At 47.3% G+C, this 21,040-nt stretch overlaps 1 protein-coding gene across 3 annotated transcripts in view; it reads right to left on the bottom strand.

The window, feature by feature from the left end:
* PLEKHD1 (pleckstrin homology and coiled-coil domain containing D1) overlaps positions 1–21,040 on the bottom strand; it is a 31,282-nt gene that overhangs the window by 6,691 nt on the left and 3,551 nt on the right. For all 3 annotated transcript variants that reach the window (XM_069784223.1, XM_009912687.2, XM_069784222.1), the window contains 9 exons: positions 15,121–15,214; positions 14,090–14,179; positions 13,488–13,564; positions 8,496–8,587; positions 5,597–5,649; positions 3,518–3,612; positions 2,480–2,573; positions 973–1,151; positions 88–220 (listed from right to left, as the gene is read on the bottom strand). In XM_069784223.1, the coding sequence (XP_069640324.1) occupies positions 88–220; positions 973–1,151; positions 2,480–2,573; positions 3,518–3,612; positions 5,597–5,649; positions 8,496–8,587; positions 13,488–13,564; positions 14,090–14,179; positions 15,121–15,214 (907 nt within the window). The remainder of the gene's footprint in view (positions 1–87; positions 221–972; positions 1,152–2,479; positions 2,574–3,517; positions 3,613–5,596; positions 5,650–8,495; positions 8,588–13,487; positions 13,565–14,089; positions 14,180–15,120; positions 15,215–21,040) is intronic.

The following is a 21,040-nucleotide window of genomic DNA, read 5'->3' as shown; positions in this document are numbered from 1 at the left end:
CTCCCACTTGATAGAGGGTGAACTGAAAGAGAAAACGAGAGAACCCTGGGCCCAAGGACAGCAATACACAACATACACAGAGGATACCTTGAGGTCTCTCTCCGCCTGCTGCTTCTCTGCAGTCAGCTCTGAGAGCGAGTTCTGCAGCGCTTGCGACTGGGAAGAGTAAAACTCCCGCTCCTCCTCCAGCACTCGGGACCGCTCCTCATTCTCCTTCATCCTGGTGCACGGCACAGCAAAGGAAGACAACCGTTCCCTCCCCAGCACAGCCCACAGGAAGGAAGGGGCTCACTATCGCGACGGGGTGTGCTTAACTACCTGGCTGCCCTGAGCAAAGAGGCACTAACAGGAGCACTGTCTGTGTTTCGCTTCAATAACACAGACATCGCTGGTGAAAGCCAGGTGGACAGTTCTTGAATGGAACATTCTCAACCCCCAGACGAGGTCCAGGAGCACCAACCGCTTCTCATGGATAAGTCCATGAACACCAAATGGATTCACGTGCCTAAGTCCTGATTTGAAAGGAGCAAGCCCAAGCAGCAGCAAATTCAGCTGCCCTGCCTCACTCTGTCCCCTCTGAAGCATTTATAACCTGAACTCCTGACATGGGAACCAGACAAGCTTCCAGACTTGTCTTGTGTTGGCAACCAAAAAGCAAGTCAGCAGATAGTCACATCATTTGGCATCACTAAGCCTGAGCAGGGCAGAAGTGTCCTCTACCTTTTGCGGCACCCGAGAATGGAAATTATAAAGGATCTTGCCTCTCTGCATGTTTCAGGATAAACAGGGGAACAGTTTTGGAGTGATCCTAATTTTGAGCCCAGAAATATTTAGCCATACCCTTTCTGATCACCTCCCACCTGCGAGGGGGAAAAACTACCTCTTTTCCCACCACCCTCTTCACACTGGATCGCATCTTGTCCTGCATTCCTCTCTCTGGCACCACTGTAACAGCCCCTGCCCCCATTTCACCTCTTCTCTGCCAGGAGTTTCTCCTCCAGAAGTTGCTGCATCTTCTCTTCAATCTGTTGCAGGCTGCAGTGCAGTCCCCAGATGGGGCTTTGCTCCTTGCTGGGGCTGGTTGGAGGTGGGAGCTGGCTCTCGTTTTCTTCCAGCATCTCCAGCATTTGCTGCTTTTCCAGGGAGAGCTCCTTGAAGAAGGGCAGAGATTGTATCAGCCAAGCCTAACACTTCTGCTCCTGTTCCTGCCTGGCTCCTCCCTATTGAGTCCCTCCATCATTACATCCACATGCTTCATTCAGGTTAAAAAACAGGAATACCAAAATCTGGTTTTCATTTCGTACCTGCCTCATGAGGAGCAAGCCTCCACCATAGCCTTCACTGTGCAAGGGGGTGAGAACCTGCAGGCTCCTTTGACATGGTAGGCTGGTAAGGACCCAGCTCAGGGTCTGGAGCCTTGTGCTTCCCTAGAACATCACCCATGCAGGCAGCTTCCCTGCCTTTGCTCCTCACCTTGCTCCTCAGTGTGAACTAGAGGCATCCTCTCTGTGGTACTTCTAACTGTGGGGCAATAGAACATAGCACGCTGTTTTCCTGTGAAGTGTTTGGTCCAGTGTGCATGGCATGAATGGTCCTTCCCTAGCTTTCCAGTTCTTTTTTCATACCCATAACTGCAGGCAAGGAGAAGAGCTCAAAGGAACATCAGCAACAGATTTTTGAACAAACTTGCAGGATCTGACACGAACATTAAGGATGATATTGAGGCTTCAGAAGGCCAGCTGTGTGGAAATTTCACAAACAATACACATTTAGAAAAGCCACTTTCCACCAATCCATCAGAGTGATATCAAGTAAGCAAAGGGTTTAATACATCAACACTCTGTTTCCTAAATTCCTATGTGGTACATGATTCCCCAGGAACCATGCTCCCTTCTGTGAATAAGGAATGCCTCTCTGCTGCTCCAACTTCCACCAGGACTTAGGGAGTTGCAGTTAAAAAAAAAAAAAATCAGAAAGCTATCACAGATTTAGAGCCATGTTGGCTGGATGGCACCCTCCAGTAGGCTCTAGTCCAGCCTCCTGTTCAGAACTGGTCTGTCAACACAGCAAGTTCTGGTCAGCTCTGGTTTTCTACAGTCGAGTTGTGAAAACCTTCCAAGATAGAGGTTCCTCAGCCTCCCTCACTGCCTGCCTACCTGTCTGGTGAAAAGTCACTTGATAGTCTTCAACCTGAGCTTCCCAAACTGCAACTTACTGTTATTGTCCTACATCACATCAACTGGTACTGCTGAGAGAAGTTGGGTTCTGCTGGGCTCCGCGTCACTTCTAGTCTTTTTCTGCAGGGGATTTTGGCCTTCATATCAGCTACCAAATGAACCTGTTCATGTGCACAGGACTTAACTCTGGCGCTAGTGGATGTTAGATTCATTCCACGGGACAGCATTGCTTTCAGCCCTGGTCAGTTTTCATGGATTGTTCCCAAAATGCTGTCACTCAGAGGGAAGAAGTGGTCACTCACCTCCAGGGTTTTCTGTAAGGACTGTGTCAGGCTTCGCAACTCTTTCTTTTCTTCTTCCACTCCTTTAAGGGAGCGGGCTGTGAGCTCTAGCTCCCTAAAGAAGCAAAAAGGGTGATAGCTATTGCAGGGGAACTCTAGCCCCACAGACTGCGCTCAGACTGCACAGGCTGTGGATCTCTTAGCGCAGGACCTGTGACCGGTGGTTGGTACAGGCGGCCCTAGAAAGTCAGGAGCTTGGCAGCAAGCATCATGCCTTGAACACACTACAGGCATCCAGGAACTTTACTGTGCCTCCTGATCATCAAACCCAAACCAACTGTTAGCGTGCTTCTCTAGCGAGGGCAAGGCCACAGTTGCAACTGGAAGAGCTCAGACAGGGCAGTCATATCTCAGCAGATGTAGTCTATGAAAACAAAAACGGTTTGCAAAATCACACTGGCTTTCCTGAGACGTTATTTAGGGATAGAAAAGGAAAAAGAGAGGGCAATGGCAAAACATGCCCTTTCAACACTCAGGGCAAAGCACTTGGCTCCTTCCCTTTTTAAATAAACTTGCTGTTCATATTTTGCGTAGCGTAACTCTTAAAATGACAAAATTACTCTTGGTGAGGCAACTTCATCATCCCCCCAGTGTCGTTCAGCTGATGGTGGAAAACCAGATTCAGATGTCTGGAGCCCACATGGCTGGTCAGTCAATCGAAGTAATTGCCTCTCTGAAATCCTCTAGCACCTGTCTGTTGCCATGCTACCCCAACTAATCTGGGGTTTGATCATGTCCCAGCCCTTTGAAAATGAAATTGCTGGAGCCCTGAACACAAAATTGAAACTAAGCTGTATTCTATTGGTCACACAAGCAATAGCAAATGCAGGTAAACAGATCTCGACTGTTCCTGTTTTGTTCAATATACCATTTATCTCCTTCCTACATGCACAAAATTGGTGGATTTTATGAACTGTTTTGATTCATCACCACAGCAGCACTTCTGCCCAGTGTGGGAGTTCATGTTCTTTTCCTGCCCTGCGCAGTTTGCTGCCTTACCGTCTGATCTGTTCCTGCTCCAGCCGCAGTTCCCGTACCACCTCTTCAAAGCGGTGCTTCTCTGCTTCCAGGACCTGGTTCAGACGCTCGAGTTCCTGGACCAGAAGAGAAGACAGGAATGTACTCTGCTGGCACACTTACAGTCAGGAAAGTCTTCCCCGTTAACAATGCCCGGGACTTTTAACCTGAGCTACGTAGAGCCATGGGGTGTCCAATTCCACCATACTTTTGTCCAGAGGGAATTAGAGGGGACTGAAGGTTGATTGAGGATTTCCAGACATTCAGAAGTCCCAGTCAGGTTACCAGGCACCTGGAAATCCCAGACATGCTCCCTGCACAGATCAGCTCTGCTGCACATATACGGAAGATCCAAAGCTCCCTGGGAAAGCTGGACTCAACATGCATGTACCATTTCCAGGCACCCACATGTGCAGGTGCAGAAAGCCTGGACAGGAATGTGACAGCCCCAGCACTGCTGCACCTAAAGTGTGACATTTCTACTAGCTCAGCCTTACTTCCCATCCCCACTGGGACAGGAAAACACAACTGCACAGTTACAGCTTTGCACAGTTTAATCAGCCTGCCACTATCTTTGTGCTAATAAAACCAAGCTTAAAGAGCACTGAATGCCATAAGCTAACCTCAAGCAGTGAAACAGTCTCTTCCCCTAGTCTAGAGGAAGCAGTTGTACCCAGACCTACTGCAGATGGAGGGAGATGGGGATAAAGTACAACAAAGGTCCTGCTGCTGGTCAGGTCTCCTCACAGCCTTAGCTGCTAGGCAGAACTTCTGCTGCAGGCCCAGGTAGGTCACAAAACAGCACTGATGCCAGATAAATTCATAATACGACTCTTGCTCCATGGTGCAGATACACAGTTCAAGCTGCTTTCCCAACATATTGCCCTGAAGCCTTCAGGCTCACAGCAGACCAGACCATTAGAGCTCAGTGAGCTATATATTCGTTCCTTCATCAGTACCAAACTCCTTTAAACTAACCCAGCCCCATCTGCTCTGTGGTCAATGGAGATACCGTGCATGGCTTTGTAAGAGCAGAGATTTGTTCCAGGGTCTTTAGAGAGGGGCATTTCCCTCCCTATGCCTGTGGGTTGTACAGCAGGCTACCTCACCAGAAAGGGATGTCTCCCTGCAAAAGCAGAAGTAGCTTAGCCCTGAAGGAGTGTCCAAGCTACCTTTGGACTTTACCTCTGCAGAAATGTACACAGGAAAAACCTAGGCCTGAGAAGCCTAGGTCAGCATTGCCATCTTTTGCTAAAGAGGGACAACAGTCATTTTGGATTAACTGGAAAAGAGAGCATGTGACAGTTTGCAAGATTGGAGTGTGGTGGTCTACATCCATGCCCACTTTCCTACCGTGGAATAGGACAACTCATTTGCAAAGCTATCTTGCAATAACTTTATGATGGTGCTATGAAAAACAGTATAGATTTGGTGCAAATATGAGAATGAGCTACTTTTATTATATTACGCAAATACAAGTTAGGAATAGTTTGGAAAACAATAATAAACTTGATAAATTAAGGTTTAATAGTCACATCTAAGGGAGAGCTCTCTTGAGTTTTCCCTAGTGCAATGTTTATTTTTCTCCCGATCTCTGGTACATCCAAAGAACAAACCACATTGCTTTTTGCTGCTCCTTGTTTCTCACAACGGTATCTCTACACTAGGACAATGTCAGGTCTGTTTATTTGCTTTCTAACTGTGGAGGCAAACAAGTTGATTGCCACAGTCTTACTGAATCTACCAAAGAAAAAGTGTATAATTCAACCCAGTGAATATGAATTCAATCTGATCTTCCTCCCTGGTCCTCCTGGAGACATAATCACAAGCACACCGCATGGGAAGCGCCTGGGAAGGGAAGCAGGGATACATCTCCAGGACCCATCCATGGCACAGCTCTTATTCCTGTCTTCATCCACAGAGCCCAGAGGTTGGCTGGAGACTCTTTTGGCTCTGCAGCCTCCCTTCCTGAACCCTGGCATGCCTTCAAACCAGCAACTCCCAACCTCCCAGTCCTGCCACACGGAAGCTGACGAAAATTGGCTTGTGATGAACACTTACCTCTTTTTGCTCCCTCTGCAGACACAGCTCTTCTGTTTCTTCCATTAGCTTATCTGCAAACACACACGCACACAAAGGCAAAATGCAGAGAAAAGCAATTTATATCCTGGGGATATTTATGAGCATGAAATACTGACTGTTTGAAGCTTGAAAATGCAGCGTTCCCTATTGCTCTCTGTGTATCTGTCTGGGAGGCTCCAAAGGCTGAGATGACGCTAATGGGATGTTCTGTAATTTCCCTCCTGCCAATAACTTAATAAACTAAACCACCATATTGCTGCGTACTCCTTCTAAGGTTTCCTCTCAATGTTCTTAAAGAGCATTAACGAACAAACCTTTGCAATCCTCTAGCTGAGTCAGGAAAACATGCTTATCTCTGCTTCACACGTGAAGAAGCAGAGGCACAGAAAGGTTAAGTGGGTGCACAGGGTCGCACACCGCATAGCAGCAGTCGGTTCTCCTGCTGCAGCTCAGCGCCCGTCCCTACCCGCCTAGCTCATCACCCTCTCCTTCAGCCCCCTCGGCATCACTACCAGCTCCCTATTGTCACCTTGGGATGCCCCAGCCAAGCCCAGAAATCAATCCTCTATTTTAGTCACAAAACTTTTAGCTGTTAAGAATAGTTCCACTGAACATCAGTTGCTCTTGTCTGCTGAGAAGGACACGTGCCCACCAGAGACTCTGCTCTGATCCTTACAGCGTGACCTGATGTACGTACATTGTGCTATGCTCTAACCTTAAACAGAGGCTCTGCCTTAGGCAGCTCTTAGTCACGCTTGCAGGAAACTAGACAGAAACACATTTCTCCTAGTTAAGCCTAGGGTTTAGCTCTCAGCTCCGCCACCTGGCTGCCGTGGGAGCAGGGTCAGATTCAGTGTAGCACTTTATGATTAAAGTCTTCCCCATATCAGGCGAGGAGGATGCTACTGGCTCCATTTTTACTGGGGACCTGAAGAGATTACTACTGCTGGCAGGATTACTACTGCTAGGAGGAATGCAGACCTCTACCTCCTGCCCACAGCAGGGCTCCTGGTGCCAGAGCAGTAGTGTTATATTTCTAAAGCTCTGCTGACCACCACTGCTGCCTTTCCTTCCCACTCTTGCCCTCTTTCTCCTTTCTGGGACCCAGCACAGCTGCACTGTAATTGCAGAGAGGCACCTTCCCTTTTCTGCCCTTCCTGGGGGGGGCAAGCCCAGGGCTTGATGGGCTTCTGCAAAGTCCCTGCCCGAGAGAAACCTGGATCCCAGCTGGGGGGCAGGTGGATGGTAACTCCAGCAGGATTCAGAGAATTCCCCAGAGCAGTGTTTGCTTCCTCCAGAGAGCCCTGACCGGCTGCAAGGAGCAGTGCCTGACCTCAAAGCTTAACTACAGGATGGACACAGGTCATTGAAGGTAAGGCTAATGAGACAGAAGCCTCAGCAGTTACACAGGAAAAAATAGACAATTGCTGTCAAAAGAAAGTAACCAACTGTGACAATTGATCAGCTCTAAATGTTCTTGTCATGGGCCAAAGAACACAGTTAAATACATATTTTATATTCCAAATATCTCCTTTTTGCCACAGAACGTGTATTCCTCTATTCCTCCATCACCTTGTCTTTTATTGTACTGGGGCCCTCTTTAGTCTCTTAGGCTCTTTAGTCTGCTCTGGTGGTTGCAAAATAAAGTTTTGACAAAACTTTCCTGTTTCTAATTTTCCTCCTGTCTCTCCAGGTCCTCTTAGCACTCCCCGTTATCCCTTTGTCAGGTGTGGAACCACTCCTCCCTGCCTGCCTCACATATGAGCCCATCCATCAGCTCAGACAGGTGAATGGCGCTTAGAAGGCCAGAATGAACATGCCTTGATACTTGAATTATGATCATTGTTACATGTGAGACCATATACTGAGATCACCCCTGGTCAGCATGGATGGTGAAATGCAAAGGGCTCTTCAAGATTCCTCCAGTGGCTTGATGAGTAGGAGCAGATACCACAAGCCCCTGCTCAAGGCATCACCAACCTGAAGCACCCAAAGTTGCTGCTAACTTGTTTAAAGCACATGATTGTCCAGACAAGGGACTGGGCTCACACATGTCAGCCCCCAAGTCAGAAGGGCTCTTACACCTTAGGGAATGTTCTAACTTAGGAGGCATCTGGGTTAAAAAAGGCTACTCCCTTACCTCTTGCTATAGGCAATGTGGGGAAGAGGCAGCTGGACCTCCCAAGGCAGTCAGAGCACCCAAGGTACTGCCATCCAGAGGCTGGTTTCTGAGCAGGTGATTGGACTAGATAACCTCCAAAAGTCTCTTCCAACCTAAATTATTCTATGTTCATCTGGAGCAACTGCTCTCTCTCCATTGCCCATGGAGAGAGCAATGACAAATTAGCCATGGCCATTAGACAGCTCAAACAAACCCACGTAAATGCTCCCACTTCCAATATGAACAGTGTGAGCAAATGCAAAGACCAAGTAGAGAAAGCCCAAAAAAACCAGCTAGAGGAGGAAAACTTATGCATGAAAAGCTGCAATCAGCCTCAGAAATACCAGTCCTGTGCAATTCAGGGAGACAAAGGTATTGGCTGTTTGCCTGGTGAGCAGCTGAAATCAGCACATCCAAACTTCTCAGGGGCAGCAAATATTTGTACAGTCCAACCGTCAGGAGCTGTAGGACTCAGCATGCTGGCCAAAGCACGTTCTTTCTTTCAGGCTCCACGCAGACACCCAGATCCTACCTTAACATTTTCATGTTTTGACCCCGTTCAAAACCTGAATTTCAGCTTCTGACTACTCAAAAGCTTCATCCAGTAAAAGTCAACAGTAAAAACCTGTAACTGCTTGGCTTGACCACACTGACAACCCCAGAAAAGTAAAATGGCTATTTTGGGGTTTATGGGTTTTGGAAGCAAGAATTTCCTACCTAAATACTCCTGTTTCTCCTTGGCCAGTTGCAGTCCTTGGGCTTCCAGGCTCTCGATCATGGCTTCTCCCAGCTGGGCATTCTTCCAGGTCCTAGGGAGAGCAGACACAAAGCAGACGATGTAAGAGAGCTAAGGGTCCCACAGAGTGAGGTAGGGGACTCAGCCTAGCAATCTACCAAGGAATTCAAACACATGGACTCTTGTCAGTTGGGACAGGGATTCTCTAAATTTTTCTCCACAAATGAATTGGAGAAATTTCCCTGACATTCAGTAATTTATTTTTTTTTTTTTAAATACAGGAGCTGTACATCAACACTGCACAGCTATTCAAATGTTTTTTTCCAGTGTTTTGGAGATTTCTACACTGAGCTTAGTCTCAGGGCTCTCCAGACCAACCCAGCACATGCACAGCCTCCAACTGCAATAGGATGTACCTGGAACCCGTTAAATGGATCCCGACAGACTTTAGAACCAGATTTTAGCTTTTAACTCAGCTTACTTCCCATCTGCCAGTGACATTATCTTCTGCAGCCTTTCCAATATTTTGCTGCTATAGCCACTTTTCCCCTTCAAATATTAACAATTTATTGACTCTTTCCCACAGGCTTCTATCTTCAGCCTTTCTGGTATCCATCATCCATCCTGGAACCAATCAACCCCTCCTCTGCTAACCCTGCAAGCCGCTAGGATTTGGTGTCTGGCCCTACACTGTGAGTTAAGTGCTTCTCCCTGTAAAAACAATGAAGAACCAGAGATAAAAGCCAGATAAGATGCTGCCAAGTAGGGAAAGTTAAAGGAAGGAGGCACATTCAAAGAGTACCTTGTGTTATATGTAGGACAATGTGTAGGACCATTGGCCAGAGAATCTCAATTTCTCTTGAACGCATTATGAAACTAAGCTGTAAAAAAGGCCTGTGTAGCAGATGCCCATTACTGATTGAGTTGATGGGCAGAGTAGGCTTTAATACAGATATTAAATACCACGGACAATGACACACAAATCAAAAACAGAATCAGAAATGGAGTTTGCTGCTCACTTCTATTCATGTTCCATTAGAAAAAAATACCTACACACATAAAATACCTAAAATGCATACATAAAATTCATCCCAATCTATTTATATCGATGCACATACAGGAACAGCAATTGCTGCCCAGAAATTCTGCCATCTTTGTCAAATCCTAAGGGAGCTTATTAATATTAAATAACTGTAAGCCTTCCTGTACCAGGCCTGTTTGTGAGCCATTTGAAATTGTAGCTTTTCGGAAACCATTAAGTTGGCAACCTCTTATAAAACAATTTCAAGGCAACCTGTACTTCGTCTCTTACAAAAGCCAGACAGATATATTAAACACACATCACCCCAGGGACCAGGCAGCTCACAGCTCCAGCAGCCCAAGCACTGCCTTGTGCCCTTTGCAGACAGCTGGGTTTCTTTTCAGCTAATAAGCATCTAGGATATTTCTAAAGTGCAAAGAAAATTAGAATGCTAATGAAAAAGGTGATGTTTTGCCCACAGGTAGACATCTTCGTCTTGGGTGAGAACATGTGGGTGTGAATGTGTTTTTCCACTAACATTCTCTGATACAGGATGAATCTGATCCCAGAGGAAGCAACAGCAAACAGCTGGGGGAGGGGGGACGGGGGACGACACTGCACAACAGAGTTTATCGTATGATTACTTGGAGGGTTTCCAAAATGGCTGTAGGCTTTAAGGTGTCTGTTCATTAGATTCACTTTTTCAGTGCTCCCTCCCTTCCCCAGCCTAACAAGATGTTTCCCTGTCTGTAACTCAAAGGTTACTACACTCACTGCTCTGTAACTTAGAACATGCACCTATATGACTGTGTAGCATTTAAGCTTTTATTCCTTTTATCTGCTGGAACCAGTGCCGGTGTGTAACTGCAGCAGGGGGGAGGTACAGGCTATGACTTTAGCTGAGGGGCCAGCAAGTGCTTTTTTTATTTTGTACTTCTTACCAAGTGAGTTTTCATCAGAAAAGGCCACAATACTTAAGGAGCTGGAAAGCACAGGGTCAGGAAGGCTCTTGGGACAAGTAGAAAGCGCCTTTATAATATACCTCTGAAAAAACCCCAACCCCAAAGCTGTATAGTATCTCCATTTGCTCTACAGCTCAAACACTGCCTATTCCAGTCCTTTTGCAGCACTGGGAACATCTCTCCAGCTTTGCCTGCATTTTACTTTCCTCGGGAGCATCCACAACCAATTTTTGGAGACACTTAGCACTTCGTGGTCCACAGGACATATGTACTAAGCTACCTGGTTTTTCCCCCCTGTTGCCCACCAAGTCTACTTTTAACCAGTGCAGGGAATGCTGCTATGGACATAGAGAGTGCACATGTGCCCCTCTCCCCCACTAGCAGCAGCAAAAGCCTCTCTGGGTGGGAAAAGAGCCTGGCTAGCCGGGAGTCAGGGCTTTGTGCATTTCTGAAAAGCTTTCAAGATATGGCAAGTGTGATAAGTCCAAGCCACAACATGTTAGAAGGGTGGAGAGGCCATCAGCTCCCCTCTGCATTGAATAAGCGGTTTCCCTATCAAACTGGGAGGCTTGGAAAGGAGTGAAGAGCTGAAGGCATCACTGAGCAGACTGTGATGGTGGAGGTAATAAGCAGTTGTGCAGGCACACACACACACACCACCCAGCCCTAGATGTAAAGAGGCAGCAGACAAAATTGAAACAAAGGAGAGAGGATGCTTCCCATCCTGGGTTCATTTTTTCCTCTTTCCCCTACCTAACAAAATCTCAGTCTATGGAGATGAGTTTTTTTGAGGGTGGTGGTTTGGTTTTTGTTTGGGATTTGGGGTTTTTTTTTCCTTTGGTTGGTTTTAAATAACGAGGGAGTCTGTAGGATGATCACAATAAACTGTAAGTGCTGCAGTGCCATCGGCAACACAATCTCCATCTAGGAACAACAGGGCACTAAAACAGGTTGCCTAGAAGACTTCCGCTGGGTCCTCTTAGCTTTCCTATTCATTGCAGATCAATTTACTGGCCCATGGCATACCTTCCTGGCTGCTGCTTAGCTCCCAACCTGACCCTGCTAACATAAATCACATAATCTGTGCTTTTCCTCCCATGCAGGCTCTCATCAGCATTGATGAGGCCAGCACTGGAGCTGCATCACCCTCCTTCTCTGATGCAAGAACAGAAGCAGAGAGGGGAGGGAAGGGGGTGCCTCAGGCAGATTTTCAGCTAGGTGCATGAAGTCTGCTGTATGATAGCAGCCACTGTCTAGCTCCTGTTTTAAACACTAGTGCTGGAATATTGAAGCAAGGACTAGAAAAAAGGCTGGTTCTGTGAAATAAGCAGCTACACAGGGCTTGCTTATGAAAACCCCTCTTGAGTTGTGCAGCCAACGTTTCTTTCCTCCCATACACACCTGAAAGATGAATTTGGCCCCCAAATTATTGCCCTTGGCAATAGTTATGTTTAACATTGGTGAAGGTGAGTGCAGACCTGTGCTATCAAAGAAAAAACTCTGAATTATTCAAGGCCTAAATCCAAGGGTTCCTCTTCCTCTGCAGTGGCTGAGCCTGCTCACGCTGAGTGGGTGACAGACCTCTGCCTTGGGTCTTGTGTCCCGTGGGGCTCATGTACCCACAAAGCTTTAATGGACAGCTTTGTGTTGCAGTTCACACAGTACCTTGGAGGTAACAGCTTGCTCCAGCACCAAAGCCAGGCTCACTGCAGCAGCCCAAAGCTTGGCTTGGGCTGATCCACGTTAACACTGTGTTCTCCATTAATTACAAATGAACATTTTCAGCCTCATAGCATTGGAATTAACTGAGACACCCTTTACCATGCACACATGCACGCACACACTGGTATTACAAGTTAAACTTGCCTGAAAGAGCATCTTTTGTCCCTAAAGTCACAAGAGACCACATACATACATTGTAATGCAGCCAGGAAGGGCAGAGCAAAGTGCTCATTGCTTCGAGCCTCACAGCTGAACAGTAGGCTCTGCTCTACAGACTCTGAAAGCTTCTACCTGGCTTGCAAAAGTCAAATCCCTGTTTAAGTGTTACCTCTTCCTGCATCTGCTGAGAATTAGGAAGAGCCTGCTGTGGTTTTGTGCGAGAGCTGCTCATTGCACCGTCAGGCTCCTGGGTGCCGAGGGATTGCAGAGCTGGTGGCCGACAAACTGGAAATCTCTCCAGCATTCTCAGCAGACTGTGAACTCAATATTGTACACATACAGCAATCAAACCCTCTCAACCCTGTAGGTGGGCTGGAAATGACTTGCTAACACCTCCTCCCCTGGGGTTTAGCCTGCCTCCGCATTTCAGAATTAAACTGTCTTGAGAGGCCAAATCCTGCTGCTGCGTGGCCTGAGCGCCCTAGGATCCAGGCAGAAGGGATGCGCACCCCACGGTCACACAATCACATCAGGGCTGTTACTGACATCTCGGCGTGACCGGTACTGCTCAGGAGAGCAGGGACGGGCTGGCGAAGTCCCAGCTCACCAGCGGGGCGTAGAGCCACATGGGCAGCTGCTCACCAGCTTTGTGCTTTTCCTGTTCTGCTCTTACCTTAACCCAAATTCATACATCTGCGATGTAGAGAGGTTTTTCTGACCCCCACCTTTGTCAAGCCTGCAGACCTTGCTTCCCACACAAAACCGACCAGGAGAGCCCCCGTTCAGTCCCAGGTCCCAACTCTCCGAGGCAAGAGAGAGGGAGAGCAGATGCCACTCAGTATATCAGCATTTGACAGACGACAGCCTGGGGTTGTTAGCAAAGAGCCATACTGCATACCATACTGCACAGCAAGGTGGGAAGCTTTGTGTCAGTTTTAGAGCATTCTCGTTTAGGGAAAGGATGGGTCCAGGAGGCAAGTGAAGGTCTCCCTATAGTCTTGGGGAGCTTGTCTGCCTCCCTGTAGTCCTTCTAGTCAGGCTTCTTCCTCTTTATCCTTTACACGTCTACAGAGCAGATCAAAGAGAATAAGGAATAGAAAGAAGCTTACACTTTTCCAGACTCCTGTAGCATCTCCAGCCACTGAGCCTGCTCAAACTCTGATTCGGCTGCTAGAACAATGTTACCCTAGAAGAGGGGAGGGGAGGGGAAAAAAACCTGGATTAGAGAGGCTGGTGCCTTACGTGCCTCTGTGCACTCGGGGCATGAACTGGACACAGCTAGCACAGCTATGGCAGAGGAGAGCCCACCGCAGGCTTCCACCTCCATGGGAGGCACCACGTGGGAACAAATAAGTCCCAGGCCTACCACACACTGGGAAGAGATGCACACGGCAAGCGGTCATGGTAGGAATAAAATGATAGGGCAACGTGAGCTCTAGGGCTCCTGAGTATCTGTCCACTGGTCTGCTAGTATCATAAGACCTGCTGTCAGAAAGAGCAAGTTTCCTTCTTGGTTGTCAAAGCAGGAGCAGCAGCAAAGCCTTGAGAGGACTTAGGATGCTAAGCCACGCTCTCTCTCAAGACAGTCCGCCCAGAGAGGGTAGGCATACCTTGGTGGGGTGGGAAAGACTGCCAATCCAGCTCTGGTCATCAGCAATAAAATGTTTTGTGGGGTTTGGGGTTTTTTTGAGAAGGAAAGAAATCTACTTACATGGAAGTCTTCGTGAGAGATCTTTATGGCATAAGGCATGTTGGGCTCTTCTTTGGGTTCCACGATGCAGCCTCCCAGGGGTATGACACCCTGGGGATAAACCAGAGCGCTCCAATCAGTCAGCAATATCAAGTGTAACTATTAACTAACCCGGAGCTGAACTTTCACCCTTGGTCACTTGTGGGCCTCTGCCCTGCCTTGGCTATCCCAGGAGGGGCAATACACGCAGTTCCTGAAAAGCAGAGGGCCTCCCACCCCCACCAGGAGACCTCCAACTGGTATCTGAAAGGGGGTCGAGATGGCTCTCCTGCATTTGGCTCGGAGGGAAGGCTGCTAGCTAGAATATGGAAGCAGGAGCTCTTTTATCAAGGAGGAGGTGATCTCCCAACGGGGGCAGGCATTGCAGATTCACAGTGCGGTACCACGGGGGAGATTGTGGATCCATCGCAGTCACCACCAGGAGGTCAACACCCCACACACGCTGTGTGGGGACAGATGGGTGGCCTGCTGCCCCTAACCAGGCTGGGTGAAATCAGCACCTTTGGAAGCACATGGGCTTCATCAGCCTCCAGTGACTACAGAAGATAAAAGCGACTCAGAGCACAGAGTCCCCCCACGAGAGCTCCAGGCGGCGGAGCTACAGAGGCTGCTGCTTGGGGCTGAGGGCACGTGGGTTAGCAGGGGCTGGCTGCGACTGCTCACGAGCGCAAGTACAGGTTTGGAACAAGCAGCAACCAAAGCTGTTAGCCCCGCCACTGGCTTTGCCAACAGTATTCTCAACAAGATTAGTTGATTAGGAGATCGTGAAAACAAGGGAATACATCTACCATCAGGCAAAAAAAAAAAATTAAAGTCAAGTACCTGCTGAATCATTAAGGAGCCTGAAGAGGTACTGACATGATTCTTGCTTTTTTTGAGGCTTCCCTGGATCTGTGAGAAGTTTGTGACTTATCTCTTCTTCACTTGCTGGGCCCATGGAGGGAGGAGAAGCTAGACAGAATAACCCCCTCTCCCATGCACATGTTGCTCACCTTGGGGTGGATATTGAAGTATCTATTGCTTTCAAAACTCTTCTTCTCACTCTCAGCATAGTAGAGCAGGAAACTTTCCTTAATGATGAAGAACCTTTAAGAAAGGAAATAAATTCTGCTAGAACAAAGGTCGTGGTTCGCAGCACAAGAAAATCTCCACCTAACTAAAGCTGCTACCTGAGCAGAAGAGTTTACTATTGCCATCTAAGCCTAAGGTGAGGTGCCTCACTTCTGCTCGTAGCCAAGAGCTAGTGCTTAACACTAAGTGCCAAGTTCAAGTGCTTTGTGCTTGCAGCTTACCACAGCGTGCACACACCAGTGTTAAGGCAAACCATAGCACCATTTACTCACAGGGGAACAGGACGGCGGTCTGTGTCCAAGACAGGAGCACAGCCAAAGCCTTCTGGCATCTTGACCTGTGCGCGCTCTATCTAGCCCATGTGTTGGAGTCAACCTATTGAAAGAGAGCTGCTCCTTTCTTTAAGGGTGTTTCATGTGGGCTAAGAGCAACTAAAAGCTTATTTTTGCAATCCACTCCCTGGCACCCTCTTTCCTCCCATGTTGGCATAAGCCAGAAAAGAAGAGTTTCCACTGTAACACTAAGTCATATGGCAGGGAGAGTCACAGGCTAGCATCCCCAAGTGACTCTTGAGGCAAAAGATTGTCTATGAGAGCACTCCGGAGCAGAAATAAATTTTAGAGATATTTTTAAGCAGAGGTCCTGGCAAAGTCTCCTTCCATTGACCTTTGTAAATACAAAGGAAATTGAATTTTTTTTTCCCTCATATACGTCACATTAAAATGTGCCTTGTTCTGCTCAGTTAGCCTTAGGTATGGTCTGATGAACACTGTCTAGTAGCCACAAAATATCACAGCTTCTGTAAAACCAAGCCTCTAATTTACTGGAGCATGTCCTCAAAATTGTGATTAAAGGAGTGCCACTTATAGCTTATTTGCATGTTCAAAATGCCCCTGGGAGAGTCCCTCTTCTCTTCAAAAATTGAGGTTGCATTTACCCTGCAGGCAGATGTACAGGGGAGAGATATCTGACTTAGCTCAAATTTGGTCTAAATCTCTGCAGCGCTCAAAAATGCTGAAGAGCAGCTGAAAAAAATGGGGACAAGTTTAGCAGGGAGGTTTCAAAAGAGTAAATGACAAAGAAAACATGTTGCACTATTCTGTACATATTTTCTGATATGAGAAAAGAGGGATTTGGAAAGAAAGTGAAAGGCAATAATATGAAAATTAATAAAGAATGCCTTTTTACACTGTATAAAACACTGCTGTGTTAATCAATTTCGTGTGGTCCTGAGGACAAGAGCTCATGAGGAATCTGGAAAGGATAAGGCCTTTCTGTGAATAATGAGAACATCCCCAGGAAACCCTCCTGCTTCTGGGCAGAAAGCCTCCACTGAGAGGGATCAGGAAGACACTTCTCCGGGCAGCACTTTCCAGTTGTGCAGCCTGGGGATTCCTGCACCTTCCTCCAAAGCCACCGTTAGCGACGGGCTACAGGCCGAAAGGTCTGATCCACAAGAGCAATTCTAATACCTCCACCTGCCCATCCCACCCCAGTCCTCTCCTGAAGCAGAGGGCACTGCCTCCAGTAGAGATGGTCACAGCAATTTGGTACCAGTTTGGTTCCTAAAGCCAAAGAAAGAAGTCAAAGCTGGCAGAGAACTATCATTATAATAATAAAATTATATATATCATTATAATATAATATATTATTGATAATAATTATCATTATTATACTCAGAGGGAAAGCTTTACCACTTGACCAGCTCCTTATCTCTTGCTCTTCTGCCATGGCTCTGGCAAGATAAATGAAGTTGCCGCACGCCATGGAAACATGAGCCATGGGCTCATAGAAGGGACTGAAAAACACAGAACAAAGTTAAACTTCTGAATGCTTGCAGCTCTGGACCTGCTGTGCGCCTGCTCCAAAATGTTTAAAAGTGACAGTCATTGAACACATGCGTATTTTCATCCGGAAATCTTCAGAATGTACAAACACCAGCAACAATTATTGTGCTCTGAATTTTTTCTTCTCCTTGCCCACTCATCTAAACCTGTTCCTGTTGATATCAGAGGCGGGGAGAAGAAGCCAGCTTGCATCCTCAGCAGGGCACTGTCTTCTTGTTTGATACTCTGGGATCATCATGGTTGACTGCCTAACCTCACCTCTTGTTCCTGACCACAGCCTGGCAAAATCTCTCCAAGGAGAACAGCATGACTCAGTGCAAAAAATCACTCTTCTGCACTGAGGTCATTTAGTCAGTAGCAGACCGAAAAGGTGCTCATTCACAGTGCAGCCTGTCCAGCAAGTTATCCGAGTAGGAGCAATTACTATTCACCTTCTACCCAGGGGACCATCACGTTTCCAGCCCGAGCTCGTGTGCCAGTGCACCTCCCAGAGGAGCTGCATCTAACGACCCCTCAGCTGGGAAAGCAATGTGTGAGCCCACCTGTGGGGGCCGTCCATACTCTCTCTGTATGATTGTAAAAGGTGCCTAAGATGGACAGGGAGATGGACTGTCCATGGGGCACAACTTGCTTTCCCTATGATGGGAATCTCCATCCCAAACCTCTCGCCAGTGTCACAGATCAGGGACCAGAGTGGTTTCCTCATCACAGTAGGCAGGGATGGGAAGGAGCATCCCAGAAAAAGGGGGGGGGGCTGAACTGCTCACACAACTTTGAGACACCGGCCCATTTAGCAGATGTTAGGCGTCTGTGTTAGGCACAGCTCTGTGGGACACATAACTGGTAGAGGGGATTCATCAAGGTCTCACCTTTGTGTGAAAAAAGAATTGGTATTTTCAGATATATTTGCATTAATGGCAAAGGCAGCCATGACCTCTGCAGCAGGTTCAGAGCTGACCCTGGCCAAGGCAGATATCAGAGAGCGCTCCACATAACTTCTGAGGAAAGCACAAGGCTGCTGCTCAATTTCATTTTTCCTCCCACCTCTTGTCATTAACTCTGTAAGAAAGCTTTCTTATGAGTAGCTGCATCTTCACTTTATGTCTCTAATGCTTAGTTCAACAAGGACTTGATTTTTAGAGGGACATATAACCTCATCTGCACAATAAATACAGAAATAACTTCTTTAAAGAACAATCCTGCCTGGCCAATGGCCTGTGCTTGGTCCAGTGGGTCAGAGTGAACTAGATACTGTGGGTATAAATATGAAAATAAGGAATAAAAACCAACACACCACATGGAATAAAAACCAGCACACCACATGGAACGGAGAAAGTCTATTCATTGATTCCAACAGTCTTGTCAGTCTGAACAACCTCGAGAAACATTTGCAAGACAGGTAAAGATACTGATCTTTAGCTATACGTGATTTTTAATCTAAATGTTAACCCCCAGTTAAAGCCAGGCTTTAGTTTGTTACTTACTTTTTGCCTGCTTAGTGCTGCTGATAATCCCCATATTACAGATTATGCTCCAGTGGAATACAAACCCAAAACAAAACCCAGAACAAAGCATAGCACAGATCTCTGAGAATTTATGTGCCTCTGGCAGATTAATGAACTTTTAGATCCCTGATCTCACAGATGTGGAGAGAATCTGTGGGGATTTGGAATGAAAATGTACAAAATAAGAGTTTAAAAAATAGTAACAACAAAACTCCACAGCAAATAATGAAGGAAGAACATTGAAAAACTGGTTAGCTGATGGACATAATGTATTTATGCTTAGATTATATTCCCTCATCTATCCTTACCTGGAAGGCAATGACCACTTTAACTTTGACTTTCAGGACGAAGCCTCCATACAACACTACGAGGATAATTGACGCAGCACAATGGAAAGAGGGGTGAAGTGAAGGAGTAGAGGAGAAAGTTACAAGACTCAAGGGCAAGCTGAAGACTGAAGCAGCAGCAAGGTGAGTAAGAGCAGAAAGGGAAAAGATGACCAAGGGAGAATGGGGAGAGACACCCAGTTAGGACTGGGGGGCTGGAGGCACTGAACCCGTATCTGAATTAGGCACAGATGAGCCAGCAGAAGAAAAAGGAGTGCTGGAAAGACAGGGGAAGGTTTTGAATACAAACAAGAAACCAAAAAAAGAAGAGATTTAAAAACAGAGCAGCTTTCAAAAAGCCTGGAGAGCAGCAGCAAAGGTGAAAGAGGTGAGCGGACCTGGTACAGCCGTGCACACTCCACATGCAGCACAAGAGCCATTCACATATGGTCACCCACCCTTGGGTCACCCTGTCACTAAATCCTGCACTAAGAAACCACTGAAACTGCAGTGTAATTAAACTGGAATAGCAGAGGAACAGTAACAATCCGAGTGACTTGATCTGCCAGAATTAGACACAACAGCTCTATACTGGACGAGTAGAGATACCTGATCTCTGGGGACAAAGTGCTTTCTTTGTGTCACAGAGGGCTAATGAGATTAATTAGCTAATCTTTGTAAAAGTTTTTGAAGTGACAATGGACTGTGTTACGTGTTTACATTATAAAACTGCAGCAGTCTCACTGGTCCTTCCTTCCAATGGTGGTTTTCTGGGCGCCAGTCCAGGAGCACGGGCAGCGAATCCCTGTTACTACATCAGCCCAGTTCTCTCTCCCTGGGGACGGCTCAGGAAACCGATGGGCAAAGGATCTTTATCAGCACGTCAGCTCAGAGCCTGCAGTACCTGTCCCTCACTCTTCCTCTCCTGACAGCTCCAGGCTTTCCTGGCTGCCTCCTGCCTTGGTTCCGGGCAGCTGGAGCAGCTCCTGGGCAGGGAGCGGGAAGAGGTGGATGCTTCCCGACAGCAACCAGCCAAGTGGGAAGTTTACAAGGATGAGAGGGAAGCACACGGTCTGCTTGACTCACAGCCCCTGTGCTGCTTCAGCAGCTCCCGCTGCCCCTGTGCTGCACGCACACACGCTGCTCTGCAGCTGCCTGCCTTCTAGCTTTTTTAGAGCAGAAAACAGTCCTAAATAATCATCTTTTCCGTCTGTCCCGTGACCACATCCAGTGACTGTTGGTAGCCACTTTGCTGGAAAACAAGGTTATGTGCATGCTTCGCAGTGCCACAGCCAGGACTGGTCCAAGAGAAGATAAAATTTCTCTCTCAACTGTGTTGTGTTTCCCTCCTTCCAGCAGCACCCTGGCATCTCTGATGGATTTACTCAGAGGTATAAGCATATTTTCTGGTTTGTTCTCTACTCTTTTCAACTCCTAATGTTCCACCTTGCTTTTCTCGTTGACCACTGAGCAGATGCCCTCCTGGAACTGTTCCCCTTAGCCCCAAAGTCTCTCACCTGAAAGGTGACAGTCGGCTTAGAGCCTGACATTTCTGTAAGGGGCTGGGATTACTCACAGTAAAAAAGGATGTGTCACTTCCTATCTGCAACGCTACAGTGCCCCATTCATGCCACATCCAGGGCAGGTACATACCTTGTGCATTTAATTCCAGACTCCATGCCAGGCTGATGCCATTACCAGTACAACTTCTGGAGTAGGGAAGAGACTAAACTGCTTGTTGTTAACTGGAAGGAAGAATGGAGTGCAGTTTGGTGGGAAGAGGAGGACCCATAATCAAGGGCCGAGAATATGACTTTCCAAAGACAGTCCAGCAGTGACCCAAGCTTAGACTGGTCAAAAGCACCAGTAAACTCAGAAGACTGTTGCATCTCTTTTGGAAGGATATTACTTTACAAGGAAAGAAAATTCACCTTCGGAATAGAACAACTTCTCTTGGAGAGACAGGGGCTAGGATGCTGCTGATGGCATTCCAAAATAAAGCTCTGAAAGGCAGCATGCTCAGACGTCAGCCCTGGCAGATAAACACAGCCGTGCTGGTCCAGTGCCAGAAGCACCCAGCCCACTCGCGGTCAGTTGAGCCCTCTCAGGCAGCGCACAAATACTTAGGCTGCAGGACAGACCATTGTGTGGGCAAGGGAAAGG

This window comes from Haliaeetus albicilla, chromosome 5 (genome assembly GCF_947461875.1).
Source record: "Haliaeetus albicilla chromosome 5, bHalAlb1.1, whole genome shotgun sequence".
NCBI lineage: Eukaryota > Metazoa > Chordata > Aves > Accipitriformes > Accipitridae > Haliaeetus > Haliaeetus albicilla.
This window is presented reverse-complemented; position numbering and strand designations above follow the sequence as displayed.